The 23,273-nt window shown below is 43.3% G+C and overlaps 1 protein-coding gene across 6 annotated transcripts in view; it reads left to right on the top strand.

Annotated features, from left to right (window-relative positions):
• Positions 1 to 5,075: 5,075 nt before the first annotated feature.
• Positions 5,076 to 23,273, top strand: part of LOC132815076 (CMP-N-acetylneuraminate-beta-galactosamide-alpha-2,3-sialyltransferase 1-like) — a 145,824-nt gene continuing 127,626 nt past the window's right edge. For 4 of the 6 annotated variants that reach the window (XM_060823785.1, XM_060823786.1, XM_060823784.1 and 1 more), the window contains exon 1: positions 5,317 to 5,355. Coding sequence is in view for 1 of the 6 variants with exons in the window: in XM_060823787.1 (XP_060679770.1) it covers positions 5,224 to 5,355 (132 nt within the window). In the remaining 5 variants the exon portion in view is untranslated. Of the gene's footprint in view, positions 5,356 to 23,273 lie in introns of all 6 variants that reach the window. The other 2 variants (XM_060823787.1, XM_060823783.1) reach the window with 2 other exon arrangements.

Here is a 23,273-nt window from a genome sequence, read left to right as displayed (position 1 = left end):
CAAGGGCCAAAGGGCCTGTACTTGTGTTGTAACGTACTATGTTCTATGTTCTATGTCTCTCTGTTTGACAGCACCCTACCATTAACTGTGTATGTCCTACCAAAACGTAACACCTCCACTTTGGTGGCAAGAACAGGAAGGCAGATTACTACCTCAATGGAATTAATTTAGGTAAAGGGGCAGTACAGAGAGATCTTGGTGTTCTTGTACACCAGTCAATGAAGGCAAGCATGCAGGTACAGCAGGTAGTGAAGAAGGCTAATAGCATGCTGGCCTTCATAACAAGAGGGATTGAGTATAGAAGCAAAGAGGTGCTTCTGCAGCTGTACAGGCCCCTGATGAGACCACACCTGGAGTACTGTGTGCAGTTCTAGTCTTCAAATTTGAGGAAAAACATTCTGGCTATTGAGGGAGTGCAGCGTAGATTCACGAGGTCAATTCCTGGAATGGAGGGATTACCTTACACCGAAACACTGAAGCGATTGGGCTTGTATACCCTTGAGGTTAGAAGACTGAGAAGGGATCTGATTGAGATGTATAAGATTATGAAAGGATTGGACACTCTGGCAGCAGGAAACATGTTTCCGCTGATGGGTAAGTGCTGAACCAGAGGACACAGCTTAAAAATACGGGGCAGACCATTTAGTATAGAGATGAGGAGAAACTTCTTCACCCAGAGAGTGGTGGCTGTGTGGAATGCTCTGCCCCAGAGGGCAGTGGAGGCCCAGTCTTTGGATTCATTTAAGAAAGAGTTGGATAGAGCTCTCAAAGATAGTGGAATCAAGGGTTATGGAGATAAGGCAGGGAGCGGATACTGATTAGGAATGATCAGCCATGATCATATTGAATGACGGTGCAGGCTCGAAGGGCTGAATGGCCTACTCCTGCACCTATTGTCTATTGTCTATTGTCTTGCATTTACCTAAATTCAACTCTATCTGCCAGTCTTCACCCATTGGCCCAGCAGATTGAGATCCCATCGTACTCTTAGATAACCCTCTTCACTGTTCACTATACCACCAATTCCAGTGTCATCTGCAAACTTGCTAACCATGCTTCCCATATTTGTACATAAATCATTTATATAAATGACAAACAACACCGATTCCTGCAGTACACTGCTGGTCACAGACATCTGGTCCAAACAACTCCCCTCCACTACCATCCTGTATATCCTACCATCAAGCCAACTTTGAATCCAACTGGCTAACTCTCTCTGGATCCCATGTGATCTAACTTTACTAACCAGTATATAACATGGAACCTTGCAAAAGTCTATGTAGGAAATACATACCTTCATCTATCTTCTTGGTCACATCTTCGAAAACTCAATTAAGTTTGTGAGACATAGTTCCCACATACAAAGCCATGCTGTCTCTCCCTAATCAATCCTTGCCTCTCAAATGCATGTCAATCCAATCCCTCAGAATCTCTTCCAACAACTTACCATTGTCCTTATTCCAATATTTGTAGTACAAGCTGAAGAATGTAAGTGTGGTAAGAATACTGAAATCCTGAGACACCCCTCCCTTAAGTCATTTCATGTAAGAGCATGCTAACAAATTAATACACTCCAAGATAAGAAGTCATCAGCTCTACCATGCAACTTTTGGGACTTTGTGACATTTTCCAGGATGGCAGCCATGGACTAGTGGTGTTCCACATGGGTCAATGATCGGGCCATAACTTTTTATTTTATACATTAATGACCTAGATAAACGAACTGAAGGCATTCTAGCTAAGTTTGCAGATGATACAATGATAGATGGAGAGGCAGGTAGTATTGAAAAGGCGAGGAGGCTGCAGAAGGATTTGGACAGGTGAGAAGAATAGGCAAAAAAGTGAGAGGTGGAATACTTCGTGGAAAAGTGTGAGGTGATGCATTTTGGAACGGAGATAAGAAGAAACCTCTTCAGCCAGAGCAGGGTGAATCTGTGGACTTCATTGCCATAGAAGACTGTGGAGGCCACGTCACTGAGTATATTTCCAACAGAGATTGATAAGTTCTTGATTGTCAAGGGGATTGAGGCTACATGGAGAAAGTGGAAGAATGGGGTTGAGAAACATATCAGACTTGATTGAATGGCAGGGCAGACTCATTGGGCTGAATGGCCTAATTTCTGTTCCTATGTCTTATGGTGTTTGAGAATTGTGGCACATAGGCGACAAGTTGAAGATCACTCTAAGATTATCTCTGCTGCACAGCCATGACTGTAATAAATCTGTCATAACCAATAACATGGTCAAGACTTCTGGTGACAAGAATTTGTATCCCACTCAGTTAGGAAATGCATGTGTTTCCCATACAGAGTGCTATGATTACAAATGTCTTCAATTTGAACTGTGTAAGTGACCAATCAGTGTAACTTCCCCTTTGAAGGGCATCACAGACTGGCTTAGCCAGAAATGCCCAGATCCCATGACTTAATCAATAAAATATTTCAAGTATGTGGTGAATATTGGCACAAGGTATATGTAGAGACTGGAAACTGTGAGATTATTTTACAATAAAATCTTCAAGGGAGGTTTAATACGTGTTCCAAATTACAAGAAGTTGAGGGTTTGGTTAAGAAAAAGAAGGAAGCATATGTAAGGTATAGACAGGATAGATCGAGTGAATCCTTAGAAGAGTATAAAGGCAGTAGGAGTATATTTAAGAGGGAAATCAGGAGGGCAAAAAGGGGACATGAGATAGCTTTGGCAAATAGAATTAAGGAGAATCCAAAGGGTTTTTACAAATACATTAAGGACAAAAGAGTAACTAGGGAGAAAATAGGGTCCTTCAAAGATCAGCAAGGCGGCCTTTGAGTGGCGCCGCAGAAAATGGGGGAGATACTAAATGGGTATTTTGCATCAGTATTTACTGTGGAAAAGGATATGGAAGATTTAGACTACAGGGAAATAGATGGTGACACCTTGCAAAATGTCCAAATTACAGAAGAGGAAGTGCTGGATCTCTTGAAATGCATGAAGGTGGATAAATCCCCAGGACCTGATCAGGTGTACCCTAGAACTCTGTGGGAAGCTAGAGAAGTGATTGCTGGGCCTCTTGCTGAGATATTTGTATCATCAATAGTCACAGATGAGGTGCTGGAAGACTGGAGACCGGCTAACGTAGTGCCACTGTTTAAGATGGGTGGTAAGGACAAGCCAGGGAACTTTAGATCACTGAGCCTGATGACAGTGGTTGGCAAGTTGTTGGAGGGAATCCTGAGGAACAGGGTGTACATGTATTTGGAAAGGCAAGGACTGACTAGGGATAATCAACATGGTGTTTTGCATGGGAAATCATGCCTCACAAACTTGATTGAGTTTTTTGAGGAAGTAACAAGGAGGATTGATGAGGGCAGAGCAGTAGATGTGATCTATATGTATTTCAGTAAGGCGTTCGACAAGGTTCCCATGGAAGATTGATTAATAAGGTTAGATCTCACAGAAGGCAGGGAGAACTACACATTTGGATACAGAAAAAGACAGAAGGTGATGGTGGAGGGTAGTTTCTCAGACTGGAGGCCTGTGACCAGTGGAGTGCCACAAGGATTAGCACTGCTGCCTCACAGCGCCAGGGACCTGGGTTCAATTCCCACCTCAGGCGACTGACTGTGTGGAGTTTGCACGTTCTCCCTGTGTCTGCGTGGGTTTCCTCCGGGTGCTCCGGTTTCCTCCCACAGTCCAAAGATGTGCGGGTCAGGTGAATTGGCCATGCTAAATTGCCCATAGTGTTAGGTAAGGGGTATATGTAGGGGTAGGGGTATGGGTGGGTTGCGCTTCGGCGGGTCGGTGTGGACTTGTTGGGCCGAAGGGCCTGTTTCCACACTGTAAGTAATCTAATCTAATCATACTTTTTGTCATTTATATAAATGATTTGGATGTGAGCATAAGAGGTACAGTTAGTAAGTTTGCAAATGATACTAAAATTGGAGGTGTAGTAGACAGCAAAGATGGTTACCTCACATTACAGCAGGATCTTGACCAGATGGGCCAATGGTCAGAGAAGTGGCAGATGGAGTTTAATTCAGATAAATGCGAGGTGCTGCACTTTGGGAAAGCAAATCTTATTAGGACTTATACATTTAATGGTAAGGTCCAAGGGAGTGTTGCTGAGCAAAGAGACCTTGGAATGCATTTTCATACCTCCTTGAAAGTGGAGTCGCAGGTAGATAGAACAGTGAAGAAGACGTTTGGTATGCTTTCCTTTATTGGTCAGAGTATTGAGTACAGGAGTTGGGAGGTCACGTTGCGGCTGTGCAGGACATTGGTTAGGCCACTGTTGGAATATTGCGTGCAATTCTGGTCTACTTCCTATCGGAAAGATGTTGTGAAAGTTGAAAGGGTTCAGAAAAGATTTACAAGGATGTTGCCAGGGTTGGAGGGAGAGGCTGAACAGGTTGGGGCTGTTTTCCCTGGAGTGTCAGAGACTGAGGGGTGACCTTATAGAGGTTTACAAAATTTTGAGGGGCTTCGATAGGATAAATAGACAAAGTCTTTTCCCTGGGGTTGGGGAGTGAAGAACTAGAGGGCATAGGTTTAGGGTGAGAGTGGAAAGATATAAAAGAGACCTAAGGGGCAACTTTTTCATACAGAGAGTGATAAGTGTATGGAATGAGCTGCAAGAGGAAGTGGTGAAGGCTGGTACAATTGCAGCATTTAAGAGGCATTTGGATGGATATATGAATAGGAAGAGTTTGGAGGGATATGGGCCGGGTGCTGGCAAGTGGGACTAGATTAAGTTGGGATATCTGGTCGGCATGGATGGGTCGGACTGAAGGGTCTGTTTCCATGATGTACATCTCTATGACTCTATGACAGCGGATGTTAGAGGAGGGAGAAATAACTAGTTCCCAATGAGTGTCTACCACAGATAGAGAAAGTATTGGAGAAAATTGCCTTTGTTTCCTTACTAGGAGCGTTGGTAAGGGACAAAAAGGCAAATTTAAAAGTTACTGTGAAATGTGCAAAGAACAGTGAACCAGCTGAATTGTTTTGTGGACAGAGTTGGCAATTTCATGGGCCTCAAAGTCATCCGCTATTTTTTTAATTCCGAGCTCCCACGTGCAAAGGTAATGTCGTCTTTCATTGTTCGCCAGATCTTGACTTTTGCCGACTCTCGGAGGAGGAGGGGAGTCGACACAGTGTTTCATTTCTGTTCTCAGAGGTTTGGTGCCTGTTGTCAGCTAGGTGGAGCTTGTATTTGGGGCGACTGGTTCCAAGTCCATTATTTAAATGAATTTAATCTTCTTGATGAGGAAGCACTCTGCCCTTCGTGTTTTTAATCAGACTGCCCGCCTTCGCTTGCAAGATTCTCTTTGTTTTACTGACGCTTCCAAACTTGGTACATGTCTCATCCCAGCGGGGGTAAGTATTCAACTTTACTCGGAGATCTCTTCGGTCAGAATGGTCCGCCTTTGTAAAAGAAAATCAATTATTTTCATGCGGATCCGTTTCTCTTTCATTAATTTTATTTTTGCAGAGCTGCGTTGATGGAAATTGTATGTGTTTGTACGTTTTATTTTGTTAGCCATAATATTGAGGTAGCATTTCTTTTTTTCTCTCTTTAATTTGAGGAACTATAAAGTTTTCAACCCTGTAAACACTTTCTCGACACCAGGAAAGTGGGAAGGATAGGAAATAGAGAAGGAGACGCGCGGATTTATGTGTGAAAAACAGTTTTGTAAGAGTTCGGGGTGAATGAACATGGTGAATTAGGTATATTTTATGATTCTACAAGTTCCACGACTTTGGCTGAATTAATACTTTAGTTTTGTTTTGAATGGTTTAAGTGATTGAGTCGTTCCTGGAATATACGAAAATTGTGCTCAAATTTATCACTAGAAGCAGATTAGAACTTTTCCACTTTTAAATTACTGTCGGCGTGGTGCCCGGGGTAAAACAAAATGACAAATACTTACATTTATATAGCGTCTTTCTCAAACTCTGGATGCCCAAGCCGCTTGCAGCCACTTGAATATATCGAAATATAATCAGTGTTTGGAATGTATGCGGGGAACATGGCAATCAAGTTGTGAGCTACCAGCTCTCTTCCTCAAATGGCAACAAAATAAATGATACAAGTAATCTGATCAATCCTAGTTGAAGGATAAATGTCGGTCCGAACAACAGGAGTCTCCTCTCCTATCCAATCCCCAAAAGGGGAACTGTTCCATGCTCCTGAAAGGGTCAGCCAGGTGTAGGTTTACTGTCTCACCCGAAATATGAGTTTTTCCGTACAGCACTGAAGTGTGACTTATAAATTGGGTGAGGTTACTATAAACTGCTAACCTGAATGTCATAGAGACCCAGACTGAAATCTTTGCTCAAAGACTCGACAATCCAGTTGCCACTCCTGGTAGCAGTCGCTAATATTAGTGCTAGTGTTGCAAAAGGGGAATCACACTTGATAAACCGACTGGAATTGTTTTGAGTATGTAACCTGGTCGTGCTATTGAAGTGGATGTGGTTTATTTGGACTTTCAGAAGGCTTTTGACAAAGTCCCATGAAAGAGATTGGTGTACAAAATGCGCTAGATGAAGGTTGTGCATTGAGATGGCTAGGAAACTGAGTGGTAGACTGCAAACAAAGACTAGGAATAAGTGGGTATTTTTATGAAAAGTAGGCAGTGACTAAAGTAGTACTGCAGGGATCAGTGCTAGGACCCAGGCTATTCACAATATAGGTGAATGATTTGGAAGAGGGAACTAAATGTAACATCTCCAAATTTGCAGATGGCACAAAGCTGGGAGGGAAGGTCAACTGTGAGAAGGGTACAGAACTGCTACATTGGGATGTGGACAGGCTGTGTGAGTGAACAAATGCATGGCAGATACAATATACACATAACACCCTAAGTGTGGCACCAAACAACACAATAAAAGATAGATTTTCCATAGTTATTGTTGGGTTAGTCCTGAAGAAACCATAAGAAATGGTGTTGAGGGATAGCCTAGAAGAGCAGAAGTCTCTACAGTGCTGGACATCCATTGTTATGCAGTGTGAGACATGCTATAGTGTAAGTATGCAGCTCTCTGCAATCAGTGGGTTCAGCAGGATCTCTGTTCTCATTAGCTCATTGTCTTCACTACCATTTCCTTGAATATCCAGAGTCACCTTCACCACCATAGCAGTGATTTGATAGAAAGAGGGTAGTCTTCCTTGCAGCTTGCATGCCTTTCTCCTGTTGTTGGCTGTCCGTTGATGCCATTTGTCATTGATCAGCCGATCTGACTAGCCGATCAGTATCCTCTTGTAGTCTAAAACTATCCTCCTCACTATTTATCACCTTACCAATTTTTGTATCAATTACCAACTTACTGAGCAGCCCTGCTATATTCAAGATTAAATTGTTTATATAGACCAAAAAACAGCAAGAGCCCTAACACTGATCTGTGTGGTACCCAATTTGACCCAGATCTCAACAATCACCCTCTGCTACCAGATCAGTGGTGCTGGAAGAGCACAGCAGTTCAGGCAGCATCCAACGAGCAGCGAAATCAACGTTTTGGGCAAAAGCCCTTCATCAAGAATAAAGGCAGTGAGCTGGAAGCATGGAGAGATAAGCTAGAGGAGAGTGGGGTGGGGAGAGAGTAGCATAGAGTACAATGGGTGAGTGGGGGAGGAGATGAAGGTGATGGGTGAGGGTGGAGTGGATAGGTGGAAAAGAAGATAAGCAGGTCGGACAAGTCATGGGGAGAGTGCTGAACTGGAAGTTTGAAACTAGGATGAGGTGGGGGAAGGGGAAATGAGGAAGCTGTTGAAGTCCACATTGATGCCCTGGGGTTGAAGTGTTCCGAGGCGGAAGATGAGGCGTTCTTCCTCCAGGTGTCTGGTGGTGAGGGAGCGGCGGTGAAGGAGGCCCAGGACCTCCATGTCCTCGGCAGAGTGGGAGGGGGAGTTGAAATGTTGGGCCACGGGGCGATGTAGTTGATTGGTGCGGGTATGTCGGAGATGTTCCCTAAAGCGCTCTGCTAGGAGGCGCCCAGTCTCCCCAATGTAGAGGAGACCGCATCGGGAACAACGGATACAATAACTGATATTAGTGGATGTGCAGGTAAAACTTTGATGGATGTGCAAAGCTCCTTTAGGGCCTTGGATAGAGGTGAGGGAGGAGGTATGGGCACAGGTTTTACAGTTCCTGCAGTGGCAGGGGAAAGTGCCAGGATGGGAGGGTGGGTTGTAGGGGGGGCGTGGACCTGATCAGGTAGTCACGGAGGGAACGGTCTTTGCAGAAGGCGGAAAGGGGTGGGGAGGGAAATATATCCCTAGTGGTGGGGTCTTTTTGGAGGTGGCGGAAATGTCGGCGGATGATTTGGTTTATGTGGAAGGTTGATAGGGTGGAATGTGAGCACCAGGGGCGTTCTGTCCTTGTTACGGTAGGAGGGGTGTGGTCTGAGGGCGGAGGTGCGGGATGTGGACGAGATGCTTTGGAGGGCATCTTTAACCACGTGGGAAGGGAAATTGCGGCCTCTAAAGAAGGACGCCATCTGGTGTGTTCTATGGTGGAACTGGTCCTCCTGGGAGCAGATACGGCGGAGGCGGAGGAATTGGGAATACGGGATGGCATTTTTGCAAGAGATAAGGTGGGAAGAGGTGTAATCCAGGTAGCTGTGGGAGTCGGTGGGTTTGTAAAAAATGTCAGTGTCAAGTCGGTCGTCATTAATGGAGATGGAGAGGTCCAGGAAGGGGAGGGAGGTGTCAGAGATGGTCCAGGTAAATTTAAGGTCAGGGTGGAATGTGTTGGTGAAGTTGATGAATTGCTCAACCTCCTCGCGGGAGCACGAAGTGGCGCCAATGCAGTCATCAATGTAGCGGAGGAAGAGGTGGGGAGTGGTGCCGGTGTAATTACGGAAGATCAACTGTTCTACGTAGCCTACCTGGACCTCTCCATCTCCATTAATGATGACCGACTTGACACTGACATTTTTTTACAAACCCACTGACTCCCACAGCTACCTGGATTACACCTCTTCCCACCCTATCTCTTGCAAAAATGCCATCCCGTATTCCTAATTCCTCCGCCTCCACCGTATCTGCTCCCAGGAGGACCAGTTCCACCATAGAACACACCAGATGGCCTCCTTCTTTAGAGACCGCAATTTCCCTTCCCACGTGGTTAAAGATGCCCTCCAACACATCTCGTCCACATCCCGCACCTCCGCCCTCAGACCATACCCCTCCAACCGTAACAAGGACAGAACGCCCCTGGTGCTCACCTTCCACCCTACCAACCTTCGCATAAACCAAATCATCTGCCGACATTTCCGCCACCTCCAAAAATACCCCACCACTAGGGATATATTTCCACCCCCCCCCACCCCTTTCCGCCTTTCGCAAAGACCGTTCCCTCCATGACTACCTGGTCAGGTCCACGCCCCCCTACGATCCAACCTCCTATCCTGGCACTTTTCCCTGCCACTGCAGGAACTGTAAAACCTGTGCCCATACCTCCTCCCTCACCTCTATCCAAGGCCCTAAAGGAGCCTTCCACATCCATCAAAGTTTTACCTGCACATCCACTAATATCATTTATTGCATCCGTTGCTCCCGACGCGGTCTCCTCTACATTTGGGAGACTGGGTGCCTCCTAGCAGAGCGCTTTAGGGAACATCTCCGAGATACCCGCACCAATCAACCACACCGCCCCGTGGCCCAACATTTCAACTCCCCTTCCCACTCTGCCGAGGACATGGAGGTCCTGGGCCTCCTTCACCGCCGCTCCCTCACCACCAGACACCTGGAGGAAGAACGCCTCATCTTCCGCCTCAGAACACTTCAACCCCAGGGCATCAATGTGGACTTCAACAGCTTCCTCATTTCCCCTTCCCCCACCTCATCCTAGTTTCAAACTTCCAGTTCAGCATTCTCCCCATGACTTGTTCGGACTTGTCCGATCTGCCTATCTTCTTTTCCACCTATCCACTCCACCCTCTCCTCCCTGACCTATCACCTTCATCTCCTCCCCCACTCACCCATTGTACTCTATTCTACTCTCTCCTCACCCCACCCTCCTCTAGCTTATCTCTCCATGCTTCCAGCTCACTGCCTTTATTCCTGATGAAGGGCTTTTGCCCGAAACGTCGATTTCGCTGCTCGTTAGATGCTGCCTGAACTGCTGTGCTCTTCCAGCACCACTGATCCAGAATCTGGTTTCCAGCATCTGCAGTCATTGTTTTTACCCTCTGCTACCCTCTGCCACTCAGCTAATTGTGGATCCACTTTGCCAAGTTTCTTTGGATCCCATGGGCACTTTCTTTTGCCATCCTTGGCAAATGGAAATTCTGTTTAACCAATGTATTGGAGTTATTTTTAGGAGTAATGTGTGCTGTTCATAAAGAGAAACTTGTAGGTATGTGATACTTAGATTTTCAGAATGCTTTTGAAAAGATTCCACATCCAAGATGATTGCAGAAAATAACCTCTCATTGTGTAGGGAGTAACAGCATGGATATAAGATTGGCTGTCAGAAAACTGAATATAGGTTGGCTGCTGTATCTGTGAAATTGTTTTCCATGGTTTCAGTTACCCGCGGTTTACCACAGCCTGAACATATTATAGGGAACCTTCTGGAACCAGGAATCAGGGGCTCCCAGGAAGGTAAAAATTTCCTGTTTAATTGAATGGGTTTGCTCCTACCAGTGGTTTTGGGTTTCCTGGAATATCCCCCACTGTTTTGGGGACTATTGTATGTATATGTGGACCTAAGTGGATGTGATGAATGAAGGTTAGCAGGAGTCTGGTGAGTAAAAATTCCTGATGAACCTTGACCAATTGGCAGTATCCCTTTTTAACTTGGGTGTGTTATCAGTGAGAAGAAAGTGAGGACTGCAGATGCTGGAGATCAGAGCTGAAAAATGTGTTTCTGGAAAAGCGCAGCAGGTCAGGCAGCATCCAAGGAGCAGGAGAATCGACGTTTCGGGCATAAGCCCTTCTTCAGGAATGAGGAAGGTGTGCCAAGCAGGCTAAGATAAAAGGTAGGGAGGAGGGACTTGGGGGAGGGGCGTTGGGAATGCGATAGGTGGAAGGAGATAAAGGTGAGGGTGATAGGCCGGGGGGGGGTGGGGCGGAGGTCAGTTCCATAGACAGGTGCTGAGGAAGGAGATGTGGCTGTGGTAGCGACTGTTATCAGTGAGATGGACAAAGGATACAATAGTCAGGGTATGGTCCAATACAACTTTATTGAACACTGTATCAAAGCTAAATAATACCTATCAGACTATATATTATAGTTTAATGAAACCATTGCTGTTGGTGGTCTCTTTGTCTGAGGAAGGATGTTCTTGTCAGGAACATCTAGATGTACTCTGTACTCCCATGTTTGTCTTTTATTTAACTATTTCAATTCTGTAACGACACTTAAAGTACTTGTACCCAGGTACTCTGTACCTAAGATCGTGCCAAGAGGTGACATCATAAACTTTTCAGTGCACTCATTTGAGTGCAACATGATGATGAGGGTGATTCTATTCTTTAGAAACTATGGCTGAACTCTATCTCTATTCCATATTTCTGCTTTCTCCCCATATCCCTTGATGCTTTTAGATTCTAAAAACATATCAGACTGTTTCTTGAATATATTCAGTGACATGGCCTCTTTATTCTGTGGTAGAGAATTCCACAGGTACACTATGCTTTGAGTGAAGAAATGTTTCCTCGTCTCAGTCCTAAATGGTCTATTGCGTATCATGAGACCATGTTCCCTGGTTCCAGACTCCTCAATCATGGAAAATATCCTCCCTACATCTGTTAGAATTGTATATGTTTCAGTCAAATTCTCTGTCATTCTCTGCTGTCCTCTGGGAGGAACAAAACCTCTGGGAAGTGGAAAATTAAGCTAGATGTTCAGACAGCATAGTTTAACTCCTCCACTTCTCTGGACAAAATTAATGCCTCTTGCAAAGTGTGGTTTGAGAACATACAAATTAGGAGTAGAATTAAGCCCTTCATACCATCAGGCCTGCTCTCCATTCAATAATATTATGGCTGATCAGTTTGTATTTCAAATTCCACATTCCCACATGATGCCCTTCACTAACATTCCTTTGCTAATATGGTTAATATGGTATCAGGTCAATCTTGGACATCAATTCAAAGACGTGCTGTGCCCTTTGAGATCCTGGTGATTCTGATGACCTTTCTTGTGTCTTCCATTTGACTTTACTTACTAGAAACTTCAAAAGATAGTTATTGCTAGAACACTATTAAATGAGACCTGATGCCACATACAAAATACTCAGAAAATTCAGTTTTCTGAACCTAATTGCCAAACCTTGATGAAAACTGGTGGCAGGACTATCATCCAATTGTAGACTGTGTAATGTGTCTGCTGCTAAGTCTTATATTGCCCTTAAAGTTTGAACTAAATGCCTTTACACCAAATCCTAGCTCTTTGACTTACATATCAGGGATAAAAAAGGGTCCTATCTTTGACCTCTGGGAAACTACAATACCCCACAGTTTCCTGTCACACAGCTAATTACATATTTTTGTTCCTATTGTCTCATTTATTCCAGAGCTATAACTTTGCTCACAAGTCAGTTGATCAGCACCACAGTCTCAGCTTTCTTTAATTAACCCACATTTGTCAAAGTGACTGTTAAGATGTGACCTGACAGTCCCATTGTGGTGGCTAAATTGACTGGACTGTCGTTTTTGGGTTCAACTTTGCAGCCTATTTTGAATGAGGATGAATGTTTGAAGTTCTCTAGTACCACCTCCGAATTTAAGAAAGATGGAGTAATGATGGTCAGTGCTTCTGCCATTTACATTCTGCCTTTCTTTACTATCCTTGGGTGCACTGCATCTGGTTCTGGTGATTTATTTACTCTAAGATTGGACAGTCTATCAAATACATTTTCCTTATGAATTTTAAAAGTCTTATAGTTCATGAATTACCTCCTTTTTCCATAGCCTGATGAGCATCTCCTTTCTTGATAAAGACAGATGCAAAGTTTTCATTTCATACTTCAGCAATACTCTCTGCCTCCATGTATAAAGCTTATCTTTGGTCCCTGGTTGGCCTTACTCCTTTTACCATTAGATTAGGATATCTGGTTGGTATGGACGAGTTGGACAAAAGTGTCTGTTTCCGTGCTGTACATCTCTATGACCATATGACTCTAAGACATTTGGAATCATTTTTATGATGGCTGCCATCTCTTTTCATGTTGTTTTCTCATCTCTGTGAAGCTTCTATGTTTAGCTTGGTTCTCGATTGTATTTTCTACCTGACATCTATCATTGGCACACTTTTCCTTGTTGACCTTAAATTCTAGCTATTTTGTCATCCAGACAACTCTAGCTTTGTTCACTCTACCTTTCTCTTCTGAGGAAATATACCTTGACTGTGCCAGAAATACCTTTTCTTTGAAGCTAACCAGTTGTTCAGCAATATTTTTTCTACCAACCTTTGACTCTAGTGTATTGAGCATAAAATCATTCTTCTTGAAAGGGACATTGGCTTCACCCCAGTTAATAATTTTAACTCTGAATTGTTCTTTATCATTTTCTATAGTCAGTATAAACCAATGATCATTGTCCACTAAATGCTCTCCCACTGTCACTTGATCTATTTGGATTCTCATTCCCAAGAAACCGGTTGAGCTGTATCTTCTGTCTTGTTGGTGTTGACACAACGATATAGAAGGTTCTCCTGAACACACTGTAGAAACAATTACCTGTTAGTACCCTTTGTACTACAGCTATCCCAGTTTATATTCCAGTAATATAAGTTCCCAATTATAACAATCCTGTAATGTTTGTAAATCTGTAAGTTCCTCGCAAATTTGTTCCTCTACATCACTCTCACTGGTTGGTGGTCTATCAGCAACACTGAACAGTGTAATTGAACATATTTTGTTCCATAACTCAAGACAAGTAAATTCAGTTCTAAACTTCTCTGGGACATCACCTCCACACTACAATAATTTTCTTCACAAATACCTCCACCTCCTCCTTTCTTGTCCTTTCTGACCTTTCCTGAACACCTTGTATCCAGGAATAATTAACACCTAGCTGTGGATTTCATGAGCCAAACTCTGACCTTGTCTGTTAAGTTACCATTCCTTATTCTAGTGCTAGCTATTTCTCCCAGTATTCTGTGCACATTAATATTCATCTCTAGTATTATACTTCTACCACGTTAGTTTAAACACAACCCAGTAGCACAAGTCAAAATACACCACAGGGAGCTCGGTCCCAGCTCTTTTGAGGTGCAACCTATCTAACCTGTCCTATCCCATCCACCTAGTCCCAGTGACCGAAGAAGTAAAACCATTCCACTGCATCTTCTGTCCACATTCATCTCCTAAATCCTCATGTTTCCATAATTATTTGGTACAGAGAGTATTGAGGTGATTATCTTTTTTTGACGTATATTTACTACTTTCCTGTCAAATTCTCTAAATTCTAACCCTACCCCATGTTTCACCTGTGTCATTCATATTGATGTGAACTGGACTGCTGTGGTGTTCACTCGTTCTTCTCCGTGAAATCTATAGCAGGTCAGTGACATTGATGAACTGGATATCAGGCAGACTATCCTGAAAGCTTAACTTATCTACAAGTCCTATCACCCTCACCTTGACCTCCTTCCACCTATCATATCTCCATCGCCCCTCCCCCCCAAGTCCCTCCTCCCTACCTTTTATCTTAGCCTGCTTGGCACACTCTCCTCATTCCTGATGAAGGGCTTATGCCCGAAACGTCGAATTTCCTGTTCCTTGGATGCTGCCTGGCCTGCTGTGCTTTAACCAGCAACACATTTTCGACTACAAGTACAAAATTGCCTTTCTGCCCAATTATCAAGCCACTTCCAGTCACCCTTCTAGTCATCCTTACATATCTCCTGTTGAGCTACGCCACCATTGGCACCAAAGACTTGACACTGGCTGTAGTCCCCAGATAAGCCATTATGCATATCAGTTGCCTGGTCCAGTTTGGAGGCTAGATGCCAGATTGGAAGATGGTTGTACTGAACAATTTTTTTCTCCATTTTATTACTAATTCCTAAAATCTGAAATGCTGGACTATGCATCTAAGAATTGTAACTGGGAATCCAAGATGGAGGACAGGAATAATTTCTGGCTGTAAGAGCTGCTCCTTTTTTTTGAGGTATTTTAGGTGTTGGAGGTGATTTCCTCGAATTCCAGGAGCAGCAATTACTGTTTTATATGCTGTTGCATTGTTTTGAAACTTGGGAAAAAAATGTCAAAGCAACAGCAGTTTAAAAGGGAGAAGAGCAGACATGATGAGCACAGTGCAGGAGAGAGAGAGAGAACCTGTACAGTTACCACCTTTGCTGTTTGAATTCGTGTATCTCTAGACATTGGAGTGCATCTGGGAAAATTAACAAACGGTGAAATTCACAACTAATCTTGGAGAAACTGTTGGGCGAAGTTCACAACACAGAATCAGATAAGTTAATCATTGTTTTAAGTCTGTCCAAGAGAAAGGCTACAATAGTGAGTATAGTGGATTATTTCTTGATTATATGTTTTTGGAGATAAGTCTCTTGATTAAACTTAAAATATAAGCTATTGCTATTAATTTAACCTGGGGCAGTGTTTGTAGAGGAATAAGACGGTGTTATTTTCTGGGTCTATAGATTGTGAAGGAGCAAAATGGCCTTTGCAGTGATATGTACTTCTTGTCAGATGTGGGAGTTTAAAGAGAGTTTAAGGGTTACTGCAGATTATATCTGCCATAAATGCTGTTGGATGCGAATCTTATCAGATCGAATGGATTGATTTGGAGAGACATAGAAGCAATGAGGAATTTGCAACAGCAACAGTATGTGATGGATGGCAGTTATAGGAAGGGGGAAAAGTCTCAAATACAGTTACATAGATGGGTTAACTCCAGGAAGGGTGAGAGAGGTCAGCACCATGAGCAGGAATCTTTTGTGGATATACCCATTTCAAACAAGTATGCTGTTTTGGAAAATGTAGGGGGTGATGGATTCTCAGGGGACCGTAGCACAAACAGCCAAGTTTCTGGTATTGAGACTGCCTCTAATGCAATGAGGGGTACATCGGCTTCCAAAAGATCAATTGTGTTAGGGGATTCTGTAGTCCAAGGTACAGACAGACGTTTCTGTGGCCAGCGGAGAAAAAGCAGAATGGTGTGTTGTTTCCTTGGTGCCAGGATCAGGCACATCTCAGATGGTGCAGAATGTTCTCACGGGGAAGAGGGGCCAGTAGGAGGTCATTGTCCACATTGGAACCAATGACATTGGAAGGGAAAAGGTTGAGACTCTGAAGGGAGATTATAGAGAGTTAGGCAGAGATTTAAAAGGGAGGTCTTCAAGGGTAGTAATATCTGGATTACTCCCAGTGCTCCGAACTAGTGAGGGCAGGAATAGGAGGATAGAGCAGATAAATGCATGGCTGAGGAACTGGTGTATGGGAGAAGGTTTCACATTTTTGGATCATTAGAATCTCTTTTGGGGTAGAAGTGAGCTGTACAAGAAGGACAGATTGCACCTAAATTGGAAGGGGACTAATATACTGGCAGGGAAATTTTCTATAACTGCTTGGGAGGATTTAAACTTGTAAGGTTGGGGGGGGAAGAGGGGGAGGTGGGACCAAGGGAGATAGTGAGGAAAGAGATCGATCTGAGATGGTTAGGAATATGGGACTGGGATCTCATAGCAATTACAGAAATAAGGCTCAGGGATGGGCAGGGCTGGCAGCTTAATGTTCCAGGATACAAATGCTACAGGACAGATAGAGAGAGAGGGAGGCAAGAGAGATGGGCGAGTGGCATTTTTGATAAGGGATAGCATTACAGCTGTGCTGAAGAACGATATTCCCAGAAATACATCCAAGGAGGTTATTTGGGTGGAACTGAGAAATAAGAAAGGGATGATAACCTTATTGGGATTGTATTATCGACTCCCTAATAGTCAGAAGGAAATCGAGAAACAAACTTGTGAGGAGATCTCAGCTATCTGTAAGAATAATAGGATAGTTATGGTGGGGGATTATAACTTTCCAAACATTGACTGGGACTGCCATGGTGTTAAAAGTTTAGATGGAGAGGAATTTGTAAGTGTGTACAAGACAATTTTCTGATTCAGTATGTGGATGTACCTACGAGAGAAGGTGCAAAACTTGACCTACTCTTGGGAAATAAGGCAGGGCAGGTGACTGAGGTGTCAGTGGGGGAGCACTTTGGGGCTAGCGACCATAATTCTATTAATTTTAAAATAGTGATGGAAAAGGATAGACCAGATCTAAATTGAAGAAAGCCAATTTTGACAGTATTAGGCAAGAACTTTTGAAAGCTGATTGGAGGTAGATGCTCGCACGTAAAGGGACGGCTGGAAAATGGAAAGCCTTCAGGAATGAGATAACAAGAATCCAGAGAAAGTATATTCCTGTTTGGGTGAAAGGGAATGCTGGATGACTAAAGAAATTGAGAGTTTGGTTAAGAAAAAGAAGGAAGCATATGTAAGGTATAGACTGGAGGCCTGTGACCAGTGGAGTGCCACAAGGATTGGTGCTGAGTCCTCTACTTTTTGTCATTTACATAAATGATTTGGATGCGAGCATAAGAGGTACAGTTAGTAAGTTTGCAGATGACACCAAAATTGGAGGTGTAGTGGACAACGAAGAGGGTTACCTCAAATTACAACAGGATCTGGAACAGATGGGCCAATGGGCTGAGAAGTGGCAGATGGAGTTTAATTCAGATAAATGCGAGGTGCTGCATTTTGGGAAAGCAAATCTTAGCAGGACTTATACAGTTAATTGTAAGGTCCTAGGGAGTGTTGCTGAACAAAGAGACCTTGGAGTGTAGGTTCATAGCTCTTCGAAAGTGGAGTCACAGGGAGATAGGACAGTGAAGAAGGCATTTGGTATGCTTTCCTTTACTGGTCAGAGTATTGAGTACAGGAGTTGGGAGGTCATGTTGCGCTGTACAGGACATTGGTTAGGCCACTGTTGGAATATTGCGTGCAATTCTGGTCTCCTTCCTATTGGAAAGATGTTGTGAAACTTGAAAGGGTTCAGAAAAGATTTACAAGGATGTTGCCAGGGTTGGAGGATCTGAGCTACAGGAAGAGGCTGAACAGGCTGGGGTTGTTTTCCCTGGAGCATCGGAGGCTGAGGGGTGACCTTATAGAGGTTTACAAAATTGAGGGGCATGGATAGGATAAATAGGCAAAGTCTTTCTTTTCCCTGGAGTCAGGAAGTCCAGAACTAGAGGCCATTGGTTTAGGGTGAGAGGGGAAAGATATAAAAGAGACCTAAGGGGCAACTTTTTCATGCAGAGGATGGTACGTATATGGAATGAGCTGCCAGAGAATGTGGTGGAGGCTGGTACAATTGCAGCATTTAAGAGGCATTTGGATGGGTATATGAATAGGAAGGGTTTGGAGGGATATGGGACAGGTGCTGGCAGGTGGGACTAGATTGGGTTGGGATGTCTGGTCGGCATGGACGGGTTGGACCGACAGGTCTGTTTCCATGCTGTACATCTCTCTGACTGTAAGCTGTACCTAGGGACCTTGTACCTGAGGTGGCAAATTATGCTCTTTTCACTCTACTCATTTGGGTACATGTGGCAATAAAGCTCAAGCTAATTCTAATTCTATTCAGAACATTTCTGGTTGGAGACAAAACAACTACAGATGCTGGCATCCTAAGAAGACAAACAGGAGGCTGGAAGAACACAGCAAGCCAGGCAGCATCAGGAGGTGTAGAAGTCTAGGCGAATACCCAAAATGTTGACTTCTCCATCTCTTGATGCTGCCTGGTTTGCCGAGTTCTTCCATCCTCCTTTTAGTTAGTTCTGTTGGAGAGTAGGATGGAATCAGGGGACTTGTACACTACATGCCTAGTCTGTTTTAACTGCTTGGTAGTCACTCATACCCTACTCCATCCACTCTCGAACTGACGGAGACCACACTTATAAATGTGACAGCCACAAAATTCTCAAACTCAATGGGGCATCTTAGTGACATCATGTGCTCCTCCGTTTCGCAACCTGGAGCTCAACTTACTGCAGCTGACAACACTTCCTGAACAAATGGTTATCCAGGATAAAAAGTATCCTGAAGCTCCCATATTGCTACTATTCAGTATAACATTAATTACACAAGAGGGCATATTTGGAAACCCTGCCCACTCCACTCCCATGTGATTTGGTATACCAGTCTCCATACTGATCGTAGTATGTATTGGCCGATAAAGTGGTACTCATGAATCCAGAGACTGGGCCTCCACTTCCCTCTGGGGCAGAGCATTCCACACAACCACCACTCTCTGGGTGAAGAAGTTTCTCCTCATCTCTGTCCTAAATGCTAATAGTATGCTGGCCTTCATAACAAGAGGGATTGAGTATAGAAACAAAGAGGTTCTTCTGCAACTGTACAGGGCCCTGGTGAGACCAAATCTCGAGTAGTGTGTGCAGTTCTAGTCTCCAAATTTGAGGAAAGACATTCTGGCTATTGAGGGAGTGCAGCGTTGGTTCACGAGGTCAATTCCTGGAATGGTGGGACTACCTTACGCTGAAAGACTGGAGCGACTGGGCTTGTATACCCTTGAGTTTAGAAGACTGAGAGGGGATCTGATTGAGACGTACAAGATTATTAAAGGATTGGACACTCCGGAGGCAGGAAACATGGAGTGCCGAGGACACAGCTTAAAAATACGTGGTAGACCATTTAGGACAGAGATGAGGAGAAATATCTTCACCCAGAGAGTGGTGGCTGTGTGGAATGCTCTGCCCCAGAGGGCAGTAGAGGCCCAGTCTCTGGATTCATTTAAGAAAGAGTTGGATAGAGCTCTCAAGGATAGTGGAATCAAGGGTTATGGAGATAAGGCAGGAACAGGATACTGATTTAAGGATCATCAGCCATGATCATATTGAATGGTGGTACAGGCTCGAAGGGCAGAATGGCCTACTCCTGCACCTATTGTCTATTGTCTATTCCATCTTTCTTGGAATTTCTAGAGTAACAGATCCTGGCACAAAATTAGAAATAAACATTGCCAATTACAACATGTTAAATTCTATAAGGCACACCTAATAACATGTAATATTCAAATATCATAGTGTTAATATTACACAATCTAGATCATGATCTCAAACATCCTGGAGTGCCTCTGGTTGCTGCCACGAATCTCAATAGATGGCTATCTGCCTTTTAACATTTAAAACACCAACATTACAGCAGCTCACAAACAGATGCGGTTGCCAACCTGAGTCTAGACTGAAGTCGGGTAATAAATCCTGCTCCCAAGATTTGACCAGGTTCTCCTAGATACCTCAGCACAAGAGCAGCCACCTCGTTTGACACCATTCAGGACAAAGCAACCTGCCTTGTTGACACCGCACCCATTCCCTCCACCACTGATGATCAGTAGCAGCAGTGTGTACAATCTACAAAATGCTCTGCAGAAATTCAACAAAGATCCTCAGAAAGCACCTTCCAAACCCACAACTGTTTTCATCAAGAAAGGCAAGTCCAGCAGATACATCACACCAGGAAATCCTCTTCATGCCACTCACCATCCTGACTTGGAAATGTAGCACTGTTCCTTACTGTCACTGGAACAAAATCCTGAATTCCCTCCCTAACGGAATGTGAATCTACCTACAGCAAGTGAACTGAAGCAGTTCACAAAGGCAGATCACGGTCACATTCTCAATGGCAACAAGGGACATACCATAACTGCTGGCGCGGGCAAAGTTTCCCATCTTCCACAAATGAACAAAAAAAGTCCCTCTAATTTGCCAGCTCGGCATATCCGAAAATCCAGGAATCCTTACGTCAATGGAAAACTGCTTTTGTATGATATGAAATGTGTTCAAGAAATTTTTCTTTATCAATATGTGGATGCTCCTATCAGAGAAGGAGCAAAACATGACTTTCTTTTGAGCAAGAAGGCAGGGCAGGTGACAGATGGGGGAACACTTTGGGTCTAGCGATCATAGTTCTATTGGTTTCAAAATGGTTATGGAAAATGATAAGCCTTCCATAAAAGTTAATTTTTCTTTTAGTTGGAGTAAGGCAAATTTCAATGATATGAGACAAGAACTTTCAAAAGTAGGTTGGAGTAGACTGTTCACAGGTAAAGGGACAGCTGACCAGTAGGAGGCTTTCCCAAGTGAGATAGTGAGAGTTCAGAGGCATTATGTTCCTGTTAGAATGAAAGGTAATGTAAAATTAAGGAACAATGAATGAATAAAATATCGAGGTTCTCGTCAAGAGTAAAAGAGAATCTTATTTTAGATGTAGACAGCTTGGTTCAATTGAATCTCTTAATCAATATAAATAGTCTAGGGGCATTCTTCAGAAAGAAATGGAGAAGGCACAGAGGGGTTGTAAGATAGCAATGGAAAAAGTGAGGACTGCAGATGCTGGAGATCAGAGTTGAGTGTTGTGCTGGAAAAGCGCAGCAGGTCAGACAGAATCCAAGGAGCAGGAGAATAGACGTTTTGGGCATAACCCTTCATCAGGAATGATGAAAGGCTTGTGTCTGAAACGTCAATTCTCCTGAATATGAGATAGCTATGGCAGATAAGGTTAAGGATAATCCAAAGAGATTCTACAAAATGTTAAGAGTCATTGTGTAACTAGAGAGAGGGTTGGGCCCCTTAAAAATTCAAGAAGGTCATCTTTGTTTTGAACCACAGGAAATGAGAGAGAGCTACTAAATGAATATTTCTTCACAGTAAAAACTGATGAGAAAAAAAAATGCAGGCTAGAGAGTACAGACAAATAAATTTTGATAATTCAAAAACAGTTCATTTACTTCTGGAGGTCTTAGAGAATATAAAAGTTGATGATGACAGAGCAGTAAATGTTGTTTACTTAATGTTGAAGAAAGATGTCACAACTTGCACCTTGCAAACTGATTAGTTCTTTATGTGATATATCATGGAGAATTCACTGTCCTAACTGTGGCTCGGTGTTATTCCAAAGTACATCAGGATTATATAGAGAAAACAGACAGGAGCTGACCGTTAATTACCCAGTTTAGCATGCTGACAAGTTGGTACTAAATTAGAGGTTAGTCATTAAGTTCAAAACTAAAGCACTATTATGTATTCCACAAGTGGACAAATCATGTGGTATCACCACCTGCTCTAGTTACACAGATTGCTAATACTAAGCAGAGATATTCCTAATTGGCTGAATGACCATGAAGAGGCAATAACTAGAGAAGGAAAGGGGACTAATTAGAAAGTCTATGTCAGCTTGACTGGTTCTACAGCCTGCACTGATCATTCAGCAGAGGGAGGAGACACTAACTTGAGAAGGAAGATAAAGACAACCTTTCACATTACCTCATCGTAAGGAATGCATAGCCAGCAAAGTTCTGGCTGGGGATGCAAAGTGGAACTCTCAGCCGAAACAGGAAAATGGCTTCCAGGCAATGATAACTTTTCCCCAACACTTAAGCTTCAATTAAGCCTTCAATAAGGTCCACATGGTAAAGTTAGGTTACATGGGATTCTGGGTGAGCTTGTCAATTGGAGGTATATAATTGGCTTAACAACAGGAGACTGAGAGTGGTGATAAAGGGTTGTTTTTTTTGAACTGGAGATCTGTCACCAGCAGGGTTCCATAGGGATTGCTTCTGGGTTCACTTTTGTTTGTCACTTCTGTAAAAGATTTGAATGAGAACATAGAAGGTATGATTAGTAAGTTTACGGATGATGCCAAAATTGGTTCCATAGTGCACAGTGAATAATGTTTTCTAAGATTACACAGGGATCTTGATCAAATGGATCAGTGGGCTGAAACATGGCAGATGGAGTTCAATCTGGATAAATGCAAGATATTGCATTTTGGTGCAATGAATGGGTAGAATTATTACAATACTGCTTTTACAGCAACAACTTTAAAAACAAAATACAGTGATCAAAGTGACAACAGAGGGGAAGGGGAGGCAGCCTAAAGAGAGCCTTTGATTCAACCAGGCTCAGTAATATCCTTGACCAAATGCCAGGAGTTATCCATTCAAATTTCACTCCAGTCTAATTCGCCAGTGCATTACTGAAGGAGTGCTTCACTGTCAGAGGTAGAATCTCTTGAATTGGATGCAAAGTTGAGGACCTGATTTTTTTTCAGGATATTATTTCTGAAAATAGGAAAGGGAGTTCTCCTCAGTATCCAGAGCAATATTTATCTTTCTTTTGTCTCTGAACTCATTAGCCATCTTAGTTCCTCTCTATCTGTTGCTCAGTAGTAACCCTTTATGTTACCAGTTCTCATGGCACTTGTGGATGAAATTGGAGTGAGAACATATTCTCATCTATGATTTCCTTT

Source organism: Hemiscyllium ocellatum, chromosome 4 (assembly GCF_020745735.1).
Source record: "Hemiscyllium ocellatum isolate sHemOce1 chromosome 4, sHemOce1.pat.X.cur, whole genome shotgun sequence".
Lineage (NCBI taxonomy): Eukaryota > Metazoa > Chordata > Chondrichthyes > Orectolobiformes > Hemiscylliidae > Hemiscyllium > Hemiscyllium ocellatum.
The sequence above is the reverse complement of the archived record's forward strand: the minus strand, read 5'-3'. Positions and strand labels throughout refer to the sequence as shown.